The following is a 15,103-nucleotide window of genomic DNA, read 5'->3' on the forward strand; positions in this document are numbered from 1 at the left end:
ATAGAAACGTCCATAAACAATTGCAACACTATCAACCAATATGTATGTGATGAGCAATATGTGGGACAAACAATTACGTCTTTTTCAAAACAAAGGTAGTGCTCTCACAGACATAACTGGAAGAACATAACCACCAGCGATACAAATAATCGAGTTTCACTCAAACTTCTATATGCCAACAAACATCCAACATCGAGAAAAACCTTTAAAAAAGCATATTCAATCATTTTTACAGACTCAACAACCAACCATACGAACTTAGATTTTTTAGAGAGTAAATGGGTCAATTTATTACAAGCAAACATAAACATAAATAAAATAATATTGCCATTTTATAAATAATGATAAACTTATAAAACCAATAATTTTTTTAAAGCAGTTTTTGTTTCAAAGAATTTTTTAATCGTTTGTTTGTTTAATAAAAATTTTACTTAAAAAGCAAAAGTTTAGAAAAAATAGTTTGTTGTTAAAACATTTAATTTATTTTATTTCAAATCATCAATAACACTATTTCTTCAAGATGAGAAGTTTGAAAGAAACAGTTTCTTATTAAAATATGTTTTTATACTTACTTTAAATTTTGTTTTAGAAAAGTAGTTTATCTTTATTTCATCGATAACTTATTTAACAAAAATAACTTGCATCAAACAGTTTCTAACTAAGATAGTTTTTAATTTATGATTTATATCGGAAGATTTTTTGCTTTTATTTTCATTTCATTTAAATTTACTTTTACATACAAAAATATCTTTATAATGTAATAAAAATTTTCAAGCTTATACAAATTAATTTTATACAGAGCTTTGAATAACTACGTCTTAAAATATTTTTTCATTATTTTTTACTTAGTTGCATGTGAATGAAATGTGTTCTATTAGTTTATTGAAATTTTTTGAGGACGGATTGTAATTCTAAAAACATTTTAAACTTAAGTAGTGTGCAACAAAAATTTATAGATTTTTCAAATCTTTCATTTTATGTTTTCTAATTATTGATGCCGTAGAAAAATCACAAAAAAAAAATTTACTGTTTACCGGAATGATTCAAGCATTATTATATAAATCTTGTATAGTTGAATAGAGAACACTTTTTCATTTGTTTTACACAATGAGTTTTTTAATCAAACTGATCATTAGGAAAAAAAATGTTTATTAGAAATTGGAATTATCAAACTTTAGAACTTAAGAAAAGTTAAAAATAAACATTTCTGTAGTATTTGTCTAAATATTGTAGAAATGTTTACATTTAGTTGAGATTGAATATTTGCTGCACTTCGTTTTATTATTTTTAATTTTGAAATAGTAAAATTTAATAAAAATATTAAGTTAAATGTAAAAAGATACTAATAAAAATATTTTACTTGTCTGTGTACGCGGCCTAATTTTACTTTAAGTTAAGTAAAATTAATTTTAATTTTAACAAAAACTGTTTGCTAATGTATACACGTATTTTGCCTTTAGCTTTTTTTGTTAAGTGATTCTTAATCTTGTTTGTTTTAACTGTTTGGATCTATTTTTAGTTGCAAAGTCTGCAACTAAATAAAATCTTAGACTTTGGTGTGTGTTTTGCTCATTTTTTTCTGTTTTATTTTAAAGTCCGTACTCCGTAATCCGTATAGTTATACTTTAAATTCAAATTTAATTTGCTTGTTCCATTGTATGTATCTTATTTATATTGTTAAATAAAGATTTATGGTTTTTATATCTTATTTGGAAGTATTTATTGTTTACGCTTCTTTATTTTACAAAATAGATTAAAAAATTTGTTTCATGGACTACTGCATCTCTACTGTACTGAGAAATGAAAATCCATGCAACTGTTTTATTAGTTTATCACCGAGAGACGCGCGTAAAATTTTAAGTTCTCGTATATTAACAAGTTCTTGTTGTATATTCCAACAGATAAGATTAATTCTGATCTTAAAAACCAAATATCATTAGCAATTAAAATATTTTTCGATTTTGTAAAGTTAAATTCAAGGAGTTTTTAAAGTGGTTATTAATGCTAACAAGGCCACATTATAAGCTCATCAGTCTTTGAACATTTATAACTAATGTCTAGCTCAAACTTGCCCGAAGTAAAATTGCACTAACCGAAACTGTTTTATCAATTTAGCTTTTTTTTTTACTATTTAAAAGTCGAAAGCTTTGTATTCAGCTAAAATATGTTAGGAAAAACACCAGACCAGACTATATTGATATCAATTCGTTATGGTGACTGTGGTCTAGATTTATAAATGTTGTGAAGTTTGAAGTTTTACAATGTAGCTGTGACCCTACTTATGTATGTAATATGAAATATAGTAATTGCAAACTTAGCAGCAAAATAATTTACGTATGTATTAATTTTATGGTAGAAAAACATCTGAACTCACTCTCCCCTCTTTTATGATAAACGTTTTCTGAAGGACGATCGAGTGCATTTGAGCTCATCACATGTTATTCCACCTGCCCTATCTTTAAGTTTATCAAGAAATAAATTACCTTTTACTTAAAATAAAACTAAGTCTGTCTATAAACTAAAATAAAGTTTAACTAACCAAAATAGAAACTAATCCTAACCCTTTATTGAAAAGCCCCTGGTGAAATGTCATTTGGCAAACAATCACAAGGTTAAAATCACAACACCAAAAACCACAAAGTTAGAAAATCATGAAGCTTAAATCCCCAAGTAAGTATCCAGACCTACAACAAAAAACACATCAATAATCCAATTATGTGATCACTACCACCAGTGTGAACTCACAATCAGCTATTGAAAACATAAATAAACCAATATCTAAATCAAATTATTTATTTCTTTAAAAACAAACGAGAATAAAGAAATACTGTAAGTAAGGAATATGTCTGTAGAGGTGTCTTAGATATTTTTATTTACAAAATTATTACAATTGACAACATTGTTACTTACTAAAAAGCTTTAGTACAAAATAATTTTAATAGTTTAAAATTAGTTATTGAAATAAAGTTGGTTTTTCATGGAAGGTTTTTTAGTAAATTTGATAAAATAAAAATTTTGATAAAAGTTTAATAGAAATACAGGCTAAAGATTTTGAAAAAATGTAAACGCTCACAACTAAGGTCAATGGATTGGTGTTGAGAAGACCTTTTGGTCATCAAGCTGCGCACCATTTGCTTGTAACTAATACTTTGAGCTAACTTTAAAACCATAAATAAAAAATTAAATAAAAAACTTAAAAAGTAATATAAATTTATAAAAAAGTATTTATGTTTAAAAATGTTAAGCACCCTTTTTTAATCCATTACTGCCAATATTGACCATGAAAACCATAGTCTGCCATGGGCTCCAGACTGTCTCCTCCCTTAGATTTTGATTTTTATGATCATTTACATACATATTTTCTTGTTTCCCTTTCTACAAGAGCAAGCACAAATAAAATAATTATACAAATTCTAAACTTTTTATAAAGAAAATACTTAAGATCCTACTTAATGTTTTTTATTATGTAAAAAAAGTTTAGCCTTAAAAAGTATGGTTTAAAAACTGTAGGAGCAAAAAATTTTTAACAAAATAGTCTTTTTACTGTTTAAGTTTATTAATTCAATAAGTAGCCTATTGAACTCTCTATCTGTAGTAGATCATATCCTAAAAGCCACTTTTAAAATCTATAAAACTAGACCAAGTTGTAAAATAATTTTGTCTTACTCCTATGGCCTCAAATAATTTAACTGTTTTCAATTGATTTAATACTTTTAGTTTCAATAAGTAAAGATGTGCAAATTAAATATTTTATTTATAACCAGGTTTTGATGGCAGAAAAAGTTGCAACCTTTTCAAGTTTTATAAAATAGTTAACTATTTAAAGTAAATAAAAAAGTTTACTTTTTTATTATACTTGAAAAGGTTGCAATGTTTTCTCCACCAAAACCTGGTTTGAGATATTTACAAAATGTAAACAAAATATTTAGTTTGCACATGATCACTTATTTAAATAAACTCTTTACATTTAAGTAAATTGAGCAATCTTTTTTAGTTTAAACAAATAACTATATACTTTTATTTTCAGAAAATCAGTTTAAATTTTCAAAAAAAAAAAACACTTTTTGATTTCAACTTTTAACTAATCTTCTTTTGACCATCACAGTAACTTAATAACTAATACTGAAATATATTGGAGTTTTAACAATAAATTTCTAGAGAGCCTAACACTTAAGGAGCCTTTATACAATTATTACAAAAATTAAGTTGAGATAATCTAAAACTATATAAAATGTTTGTCCGTTGAAACTTGTTAGTTTGTTTATTTATTTTTTTTGTGATCATCGCTCTAGCGTGAAACAATTGTTAAGTAATAAACTCAATTTAACTTTTGTCATAATTGTAATACTTAAATATTTTACTGAATATTTTTTTAGTATAAAAACGTTATGATCATTATTTAAAATTTTTGTTTATATCTTTAATATTTTTCAAATTAATAAAAAAAAATTTACATAATTTTTCATGAATTTGAAAAAAGAAAATTTGAGTTTTTCAGCTATTAAAACAAAAGAGTAGATAAGTTTTTAAGGATTTTTTAAGTTTCTTAGAGTTTGTACATAAAATATTATTTCTTCTTAAAACAGTATTTTTTAAAAGATTCTACTGAAAAGCTAAACAAGTTAAAATAACCTATTAGAAAAACTTATCATTTATTTTGAATAAGTTAGAAGTTTTAGTTATACAGTAATTTTTTTTATTGATATATAAACAAGTTTAGATAGTTTTATAAAATATGACAACAAATAACAAAAATTCTCAATTGGAAAATGCTGAAATAGATGAAGTATTGTTGCAGCAAATGTATGACCACCTCTCTGAACTGAAGTATGAGCCTTTGAAGCACATTTGCTTTTCCAGGTTTTGCAAAGCAATGACCAGCAAAGTAGCTATAAGATTCGATGTTCTCATGTACATCTGCTCCAGCCTTGGTCCTTCAGTATCTGATCTAATGCAAGAAGGCTTTGGATATGAAAATTTTGACGATAAAATCAAGCTTCTTACAGCAACCTTTGCTTCACTTGGAATCACTAGAACAGACGATTTTGCTCTTGTGAGTGGAGACACAAAAATTGCTTCCCAAATGATATTCCTAAATAAACTTTTTAGGCTTATGGAGGGTATTTCAGATGCTGAAGAGGGTGCAGAAAAAGCCACTAATTTAGTGCGTAAACTTGACTCAAACATTTGCTCTGCAAAAGTTAACTTGACTAAGTACATGAAACCCAGCAGTAGTATAAGTATATTTTCGGAAAAGAATATAAATTCAGATTTTTCTCAGCTTCAAAAATTTCTTGAAGACTCTAATGAAGAGGTAAGTTCTATCAAAGAAAAACAGGAAAAAATCTCTGAAAGAGGTTTAGTTAAACCTCAAGATGTTTTAAACACAACACATGAAGTTGTTGAAACAAAAAAGTATGCTAAATGTATTAGCACAGACTGTGCTCAGGCACAAATTGCTTTCAACACCACTTTTGGTGATTTGTTGAGTAACTTCAAAAATCCTAAACCTTTAAAGTATGACATAATACCTGGTACTGTTGAAAATGTTGAACCACAGCTTTCTCAATATCTTGAATGCATGGATGTTTATTATAAAGTTAAAGATAGTCATGATAAAATAAAATGAATGACAATAATTTTAATAGTGTTTTATTTTGTTAAGACAATACTTTTTTAGAATTCAAAGGTTGTTTAGAGAAAAAAGTGTTGGTACATAAACTTGTTAAAATATTTTTACTTTTTATTTGAAATGTTAAAAAAATAAAAAGTAAAACTTGGTTTCTGTAACCATATGAATAACAGTTTTTTACTGACTTTATTGGAATAGGTTTTAAAATATTTTCTTAGTTTTAAATATGATAGAAGTTTCTTAGATTGTAACATCTTAATAGCTTTCTAGAAAAGTTCAAGTTAAAAATTAAAATATCACGAAATATATGCCATTGTTTACTAACAGTTTATTTACATCAATTTTTTCATTTATATTTAACAATAGAACAACTTTAGAATATAATTTCTCTGAAAATGTTCATGTAAGTGTTTTTACATCAGAATTTATTTTGTTGAAATTTTAAGACCTAGAGTTTTCACCAAATAGAATGACACAAATATTGTATGATTGAAGTGTCTAATAAAGTTTACAGATGTTGCATTTACAGTAATCTGATTGCAAATGAACTTAATTTTAAATGCTTATATATTTAGGATTTGTTTTATTGTTTTTCTCAAAACTTATATTTTGTGAATAGTTTTTAGTTAAAGTTGTGAATTTCCAAATCTTCAGTAAAGCAATCATAGTTGATTTACATTTATACAGTTTCCAATCTTTCTAAACTTTAACATAAATTACACTTGACATTTATATTAAAGTTTAAGCATGAAAATATTTGTACTTTAAACTTAAATTTTTCAAGTTAAATTTTTACTGTCTTTTTAAAAGATAAGTTTTGTAGTTTTCTATACTTCTTGTTTGATTTTTCTTTAGACAATTAGTGTTTATATTAAAATTTCAATTAGTTACCTTTTATTTTATATTAATAAATTTTTAGAAATATAAATGCTGTCCAGGCTAAAAAACTTATCCAGAATTGGATCATCGCTAAGTGAAGCGTGCTCACTGAGTAAGTATTAAATTTGTATCAGGGTTGCCAAAAGACCTTTAAACCTGGAATTTGACAATTTAGGCTAAAATGCCTGACATTCTAAACAAAAATCACTGAAAAAACCTGGAATTTTTCAACATGTCAAGTAGTAAAATTTCGGTTTGACTCAAAAGTTCTATCATATAGATGAAATGTTATTGTCATCATCAAAATTTTTTATTATTTAAAAACACATTTAAAGTAGCTTTCGTGTATCTTTTCAATAATTTTGTACTATTTAGCACAGTTTTTTACCTAAAAATTAACTTTAAACTAAAAATAGACCCAAAAATGTGTACTTTTAGAAACCTGGAGAAAATTTACCAAAAACACTTGGCAACCCTGTTGCATCAATGTTTCATTAGTTATTTAAGGTTGTACAGCTATAATTTTTTTTGAGAAAACGTATTTTATGTTAATTTTATTTTATTCATGAGTATAAAAAGATTATTTTGTAAGTTCATGGAAAGCATTTTTTGTCATAAAACACAAATCCCATATGCTGTGTTTCTAAAGTTGTCAAAATCATTGACCATATAATTTTTACTGTGCAATGGAAACTTAATGTGAATTTTTTTAAAAATATATCAATTTATTCAAAAAGTCTATTTTTTATGTACTTAAATATTAATTTTTAACTATTATCAAACTATGATAGTATTAGTTTTTAAGTTATCAACTGAATAAAACGATAATAATAAAATTAAAACCATTTACTGAAGTGTTTATTTCCTTTTTTTAGTATTTAAAATTAGTTTTCCTAAATTTACATACAATTTGTATGTCGTATATCATTTAAGAGTTTCATATCAAAACAATTAATTATATAATTTTTTTGTTAGAAGCAAACAAATTATGCGTGGCAGCTTCATTTAAAATGTTCAGCACAGATGCTGATAAAGAATCACAAATAAGTAAAGCTGATGTCACTACCCCTACTGACAGAATTCGTAAGTATTTTGTAGTTTACAACATATTTTTTAGTTTTTGAAAACCATAAAAGATACTACTTATTAGTAAATAAAAAAGAATGTTTTTTATTAACTTACATAGATTTAAAAAACTCTTAATAGGGTATTTATTCAAAAACATTGTTATTTTTTATATATATACCTCTTTTCTATTATGCAGATGAGCAAAAAGAATTCTTTTAGTATAAATATTTTTTTATGTACTTAAGAAGTGTAGTTGGTGGTTCTGTAGTTAAATTTAAAAACTATTTACAAGTCGTGTAACTTTTTATGTTGGTAATTAGTAACTAAACTATTTTATTTAAAAATCTACTTATTTTTTTGCAGTATTTTATTACTGAATAATTTGATTATGTTGAACGTAAATTTGTTATGTAATATTTAGAAGTGCTAGATAAATTGTTTAAATAAAAAATATTTGTTGCAAGTTTTTATAAATATAAGGCACTAATTATAAAACACTCAAATTACAGTACAAGTTATCGTTATAAAATCACAAAAAAGTTAAGGTGGCATTCTCAGTAATAAAATTATATATTTTTATTAAACTTTTAAAATTTACTAGTTAAGTTTTTTTAAGGACCACCCTACTTTTTGAAATAAGCCTTTTTTATTTGAATTCATATTATACTGTATTTAAATACAATTCTAAGCTTACCATAACAATCTAATTTGTATACAGTATCTAATAATTTTTGCTTTATTTATATGAATTTTAAAATTTTCGAGTCAACATTTATTTATCTTTGTACATTTACTAATTAAGTATCTTATAAAATTAAACGAGAGTGAATTATAATTGAAGTTTTTTCTACATTTTTCAATAAATTTTCTTCACTTTTCACCATTTATTTCCTTTTACCTCAATTTTTATGTACCGCTCTGTAGCGGTAGAGACTCATCTTAAATCTTTATTTCTCTTTTCTCAAACTTCGTAATAAAAGTAAAGATCTCGCTGGAGCGTGGCTTTTTTAGTTGTACTGTTTCAAAGTTAGCTTTTCGCTGCACTTAGTTATGAATGGTTTCGATCTTGTTTAAGCTGTTCATGTTTTGTTACATGAGTTTAGTTTAAACGAACACTTAGTGTTCAGCTTATTTGATTTATGTATATTAATCTTTAAAAACAATTGATAATTCGATTTATTGGTTTTATGTTGTACAGTATTTTATTATCTTTTTGTTTTGCAATTTTATTGTAAATACAATTTCATACTTTATACTCGATTTCATTATACAATTAGTCTAAGTTAAAGTATCTAACTGCTTGTAATTATACTTTAATAAATAGCAGCTTAGGTTCAATCAACACTTATAATCTATTAATATAATGCTATAAGCTTAATTTTCATTTGATTAAACGACTTTATTAATCAGCTAACTCATTCTAAACATTAGCTTAAGAAATTATTTAAGGATATTGTTACAATAGCGCGATAAGTCAGTGATCGCCAGGCCCGTGTATACAATTATCAGTAACAATATCAACGATGATTTATATGCATAATTTATGATTTTTTTGTACAGCATTGCAGTTTGATAATTGGTTTTGCGGTGAAATTTGGTAAATGCCAGAACTTGTAATAAATATTTTTGAATAAATACTATACTCTTCATGTTGAATTGTTTTTCTGTTAAATATCCTTTAACAAAGTATTTAATTTTGTTCAAGTACTTGAACTTAGTTGTGAGAACATATGTTCCTTGGTAATGATATCATATTTTTTCAGCTGCATACATAATGAGTGATGACGCTGAACGTGATAGACTGATAAAGTTCGGAAATTACGTCCAAGAATGTTTACCCGTTTGCGTTCAAAAAGTAATTGATTGGTTCTGGAATATTTTTGTTCTAGTTTTTTAGCTTTGTGCATCTCTATATAATTAATAAAAACTAGTTGTTTGATTATTTTGAGTATAAAGTTGACATGATCTTAAAAAAAGTATAAATTAAGGCCATAGGGAGGTATTGCCTTTTTTATAATGTTGATTTTATTTTTAAGATCTTAGCTAGCTTTTTATCGTCTTGTAAAATTCAAATAAGTTCTTATATATGAGGTACAAAGTCAGAAAGCTCAATTTGTTCCTTATGAAAAGATCAAAGCAAAATGGCAAAAAAAAAAATCTATTTCATTAAATCACTATCTTCTCTTCCTGTTTTTAAGCAATTGTTCTGAAACTTTCTCAGCTTAAGCTTGACTAAATAATTAAAATTTCTATTGTAGAATTTTTTTAAATTTTTAGTAGCAATATCTTTTTATATATAAAATTTATAGCTACTTTTTTTGATCATAAAACTCTTTAAGTTTATTTAATATAAAAATTAGTATGATATAATTTTTCTATTAAAGCAAGAAACATTTCCTGAAAATATGAGATAAATGATCAAAACATTAAGGTGAAGAGATATTTTTAGTATATTTTTTACAATTCTGAGAAAATCAGCAATATTTTATTTCCTCCAAACGTTTATAACGGAAGGTTTTTACACAGCTGACAATATCTCAAAAATGAATCTGTAAAAAGTATCTTATATAGTATATGATTGTAGTTTTCATATAAATTCTAATGCTAACTTTTGTAAAAAAAAGGACTCTCCTATGGCCTTAACTGATGAAGCATATAGTTAAACTAGTAGCTAGTGTGTATAAATATGACAAAAATACCTTAGTTAACTTTGCTATTACAGATATTAATAATCTTGTTAAAAAATGTGTCACTTTATTAAAATTGTCTGCTGTTCTACAAATGTAAAAAAAGTGTAACAACCAATTGCAGTCGTTTACTGAGTAGTTGAAAAAAGTTTAAATTTACTTTGGAACAGCTCCAAATTAAATAATCAAAATGTTATCTGCTTTACTTTAAGCTGTTTTATAAATACTCATCATGTTTTTTAGGTGCAACTAACGCACGGTAATGAGCTGGAGCTGCTTGTCGACCCCGACACCATTCTGCCGGTGATCAGCTTCTTGAGAAGCAATTTCATGTGCCAATTCACCAACCTTTCAGACATCACCTGTGTCGATGTGCCTGCAAAACCTATGCGATTCGAGGTTGATTTATGTTTATATTTTAAGTAATTGTTTAATAATTTTAAATAGTTTAAGTTTTGTTGTTTTAAATAATATTTGAATAAAAATTTCCATAGCTTTATTAAAATATTTAACCACAAAAATTTTGTAATTAGTAATTTATTGTAAATATTTTTAAACTAAGAGTATTCAATATAATATTTTAATAAGAGTTAATAGAGTAAAAGTATATTATAAGCAAAACAATCGTAAACTTTGAAATAAAAAATGAAGTAATTATCGACTCTAGTGTAAAATTTTAAATTAAAATAAGAGCTATAATACTTTTACCGTTTACTATAAAAATAATTAAACTTAAAGTTTGTAATAACACTAAAGCGAATTTTCAATAATTAACTTTAAATAATAAAGTAAACTTTTAAAATATTTTTAAACGATTATAACAAAACTACTAAATATAAAGGTGTAAAATGTCTGGTCTAATAAACAAAATTTTTCTGATTATATAAACTTGGTTTTATCGATTACAATAAGCGGATGTAATTGTATACATCAAGCTTCTAGAACAGGGTCTCCCAAACTAGACCAAGTGGCCCCTTGGGGGCCAGTATAGAAATTTAGGGGCCATGAGGGGGTCATAAATTAAAACTTACACTAGATATTCTGGAGTTGATGATGAAAAGCAAAAAAAGGTCTTGGGCAATTTTAATAGTAGCTTTTGATTAATCTTGTTAGAGGGGCCATAGCTATTTTATATTCTTTAAAAGGGTTCTTTTAAAAAACGTTTGGGAAACCATGTTCTAGTATACAAAGCAGAAAAGAACTCTAAGCTCGCATTAAAATTAAAAAGTTCTCAGCCTTTTAGTTACTGGCACACTCATGATTGTCACTTGAGTGTTGACCAGTTGCAAAAAATAATTTTTCTTAGGATTTTCCGATAGACTCTTTTTCCATATTTTTGGCAAAATTTACACATGCTGATCTATTTGTAAGCAAAACCTTTGAGACGTTTTTCTCACGTAGACACTACCAAAGTGACAACTAAACTATAAATGATGTTGCTTTCTACTTTGGATGGAGAATTGTCCTTGTAAATTCCAAGTTCCGCTTAGAGGTCAATAAATGTAAAAAATATTTCTTAAGCGTAAAGAGCTAAAAATCTGTTTCCTCAATAATTATCTTGAGAAGAAAATGTTTCCAAGACAGTTTTAGGACTTGAAACTTCTGAAGAACAATCTATTTTCAAATCTGTTGAAAATTTTGCTTTCTATATCCAAAAGAAAGGAAATTGTTTTGAAGTATTTTTAAATCGCCTTCAAGATAGCAAGGATAACGAATTCTGGTGAAAATTTTACTTATACCTGTAAAAATCCTATATTCTGCTTGACTTGACTAAAAGATGTTCACGGAACGTATAATGCCTCTGAATTTAACTTTTGTTGGATTTTAATTGAAAATTAACTTATTGCTGGGCACAAACATCTAGAAGTTTATTGATTTATTGTGTTCTCTTTCTTTCGCAAATTTAAGGACTTTGTAAAGAATTTTTAAGTGTTTTAGTAAACTGACTTTTTGTTGCTTATTTTCAAACACGATAAAAGTATTGTCTACGTATTGTTGACACAATAAAGGTGTTTGACAGTTGAAAATAATTCTCTAGGTATCCAGTAAAAATCTTGGTTTTATTTTTTTGGGATGGTATCTTTATTTTACCATAAACTATATTTTTAAAGCTTATAAAAGTTATAAAAAGTTATAAAAGTTATTTTATGAATATATATTAAATTCCATTTGTTTTTGTTTATATTCTTCACGCATGAATAAGTTTTTAAACAACAGTATAATTAACTAATATTGTTATATACAGTTTCATATTTTATTTTTGCTTGAAAAGGTTGCAATCTCTTGCCACCGAAACCGGTCGCGAATAAAATATACAATTTGCATAAATCTATTTAAATATATATTAAATTCCAAAAACTAAAATGTCTATATTGGTACAAAATATATATTATTTATACAAATTTTGATTTTTGGTTTTCTCAAACTTAACCACAAATGAACCTTGTTTATAAATTTGCAGCTGGTTTACAATCTTTTGTCGATTCCTTTTAACCAGAGAGTGCGAGTAAGGACTTATACTGATGAGTTCACTCCAATCTCATCTGTCTGTTCTGCTCATCCCAGTGCTAACTGGTATGAAAGAGAGGTTTGATGACTTGTTTTGAGTATACTTATTTATTATTTTATTGATTAATGTTAATATATGAAATGTAGCCATTATTTATATTCTGTTATGTATGGATACTGACTGAATTTTACGTGTTTTAAAACTACTAATAGAATAATAGTTTTTGTATTGACCATACATTTCTAGATAATAACCAGTTTGAGTAAAAAATAATAGTGTTTGTATTGACCATACATTGTTAGATAATAACCAGTTAAAGTTAAAAATACTTAGTAAGCGGTCGTTATTCGTATTTGATAAAGTTTTGAATAGTTAAGAATAATGTTAATTTATGTGTGTACTATTATATTTTTTTCTTAAGCAATGTATTTACTTTTTTACAACAGGTATGGGATCTTTTCGGAGTGTTTTTCGAAGATCATCCCGATTTAAGAAGAATTTTAACTGATTACGGATTCGATGGGCATCCATTCAGAAAAGATTTTCCACTCACTGGTTACTATGAGGTTTGTTCTTAGTAATATGTCAAGTATATTATGACTTCTGGTTTGTAATTTTATCTCGGCTAGAAACCTTTAAAATGATTAATAATAATTGACATTTGTATATTTTGTTATTTTCATTTATTATATGGTTACAACATACTTTGAAAAGTTTTTTTTTTAATTTTTCTATCTAAGTGAGTGTGAGCTAATTTTAGTATAAAATAGCTAAAATTGATAAAAGTTTTATTTATGTATCGCTTTTTCAAAATAATAATTATTTTTTATATATGTATAAGACAGTTGTAGAAGAAGTATATATCATAATACCAGTAGTAAAACTACTTTATTTAACATCTCTACTTGTTTTTAATTGGTATTAACTTATTTTTCTGTGTTTTAGACTATAAAATCGACTTGTGAAAATTATTTTATTAAGCTGAATAGTATATCAGAGTTTAAGTTTTGTCTTTATTTAATTTTATAGATAAAAGTGAGCATTAAATTTGTAGTCATATGATTATTATAATTTTAAAATATATATAACTAATTGTTTCTAGTAACTTTATCTATAGAAAACATTTGTTAAAGTTAATTTTTAATTTTCAAAAATTTTGGACAGTGTCGTTATGACGACGAAGTTCAGCGAATTGTCAGGGATCCGGTTGAATTGGCTCAGGAATTCAGAAAATATGATCTGAACTCGCCGTGGGAATCTTTTCCTAACTTCAGGTTGAAATTAGTTATTTTAAAATAAATTTTATTTATGTTTAATTAGTTTATTGTTTCTTAGTTCAACAAAGATTGATTTTTAAGCTTATTGTTATAACAGTATTTCATTTAATTTTTATTAAGATTTTAATTTGTCCTACTTTCTATATATTACTGATTCACAATTTTTTTTGAAGCACAATTTTTAAAGTAAATATATAAGTAAGACTTGAAAAAAAAATTTAGGTATAAAAGTTTTTATTTATAAGTAAATTTGTTTATTCAGATCTGATGTTGCAGAACCAACGATAGAGAGTAAACCAGAAGATGACAAAAAATAAAATTTTACTATATTCCTGTCTAATTACTAATCAGTTTGATTTATTAGTTAACTGCTCATAGTTTTAAAAAATATATATGCTTAAAACTTTTACAAGATATGGTAAATTTTTTCGAATAGATGTCTTAAAATCTTTGAATTATATATTTGAGAACACTTTTCGTAACTTTCGGGAATAACAAATCACCAGATAACACCATAAATAGCTCCTCAAAACAATTGATGATTTTTTAAAATAGCATTTAGTATTGAGTAAAACATGTTAGTTATAAAAAAAAACTGTAAAATCATTGGATTAGACTCAATAAATAAAATTAACTATAACCTGAATGTTGAACATTTTTAACAATTAACATGTCCCTTAAAAAATAGTGTATTTCTTAAAATTTTTAATCTAAAATAAAAACAAAAGAAAAAAAAATGTTTTATCTATTTAAAAAAACTGTTATGCTTGAGTATAAACAAAAAGTAGTTTTTTTATAGCAGCAGAACCATACTAAAATTTTATAAGAAAATTAAACAAACACATTGCATATAAAGTAAAGTACTTTCAACAATTCTCATTTTAAGCTATTAAAATTAAATAAACTATTTTAGTCTATTTAAGCTATGCATTTAAACAAGTTTGATTATAAAAGTATTTAATACACAGTCATAAAATAATGCACTAAAGTCAATAGTTTCGTTTTTTACTGATAAATTTTTTGGTAACAAGTATAAATAATTATATTTTGA

General features: G+C 25.4%; 1 protein-coding gene across 1 annotated transcript; it reads left to right on the forward strand.

Moving 5' to 3' along the window:
- Positions 1-6,549: 6,549 nt before the first annotated feature.
- Positions 6,550-14,798, forward strand: LOC145841848 (NADH dehydrogenase [ubiquinone] iron-sulfur protein 3, mitochondrial-like). The gene is made up of 8 exons (XM_082949131.1): positions 6,550-6,623; positions 7,487-7,594; positions 9,343-9,434; positions 10,510-10,665; positions 12,728-12,853; positions 13,222-13,341; positions 13,940-14,049; positions 14,315-14,798. The coding sequence occupies exons 1-8, from the start codon at positions 6,560-6,562 to the stop codon at positions 14,367-14,369; spliced, it is 831 nt and encodes a 276-aa protein (XP_082805257.1). The 5' UTR covers positions 6,550-6,559; the 3' UTR covers positions 14,370-14,798.
- Positions 14,799-15,103: the final 305 nt, after the last annotated feature.

Source organism: Thalia democratica, chromosome 8 (genome assembly GCF_965202585.1).
Source record: "Thalia democratica chromosome 8, ktThaDemo2.hap1.1, whole genome shotgun sequence".
NCBI classification, from domain to species: domain Eukaryota; kingdom Metazoa; phylum Chordata; class Thaliacea; order Salpida; family Salpidae; genus Thalia; species Thalia democratica.

Excerpts from the sequence above, each read along its gene's own strand:
- LOC145841848 (XM_082949131.1), top strand. The coding sequence starts at position 6,560 with ATGCTGTCCAGGCTAAAAAACTTATCCAGAATTGGATCATCGCTAAGT. Across the intron at positions 10,666-12,727 it reads CAAAACCTATGCGATTCGAG|CTGGTTTACAATCTTTTGTC; the intron begins GTTGATTTATGT and ends ATAAATTTGCAG. Across the intron at positions 13,342-13,939 it reads CACTCACTGGTTACTATGAG|TGTCGTTATGACGACGAAGT; the intron begins GTTTGTTCTTAG and ends AATTTTGGACAG.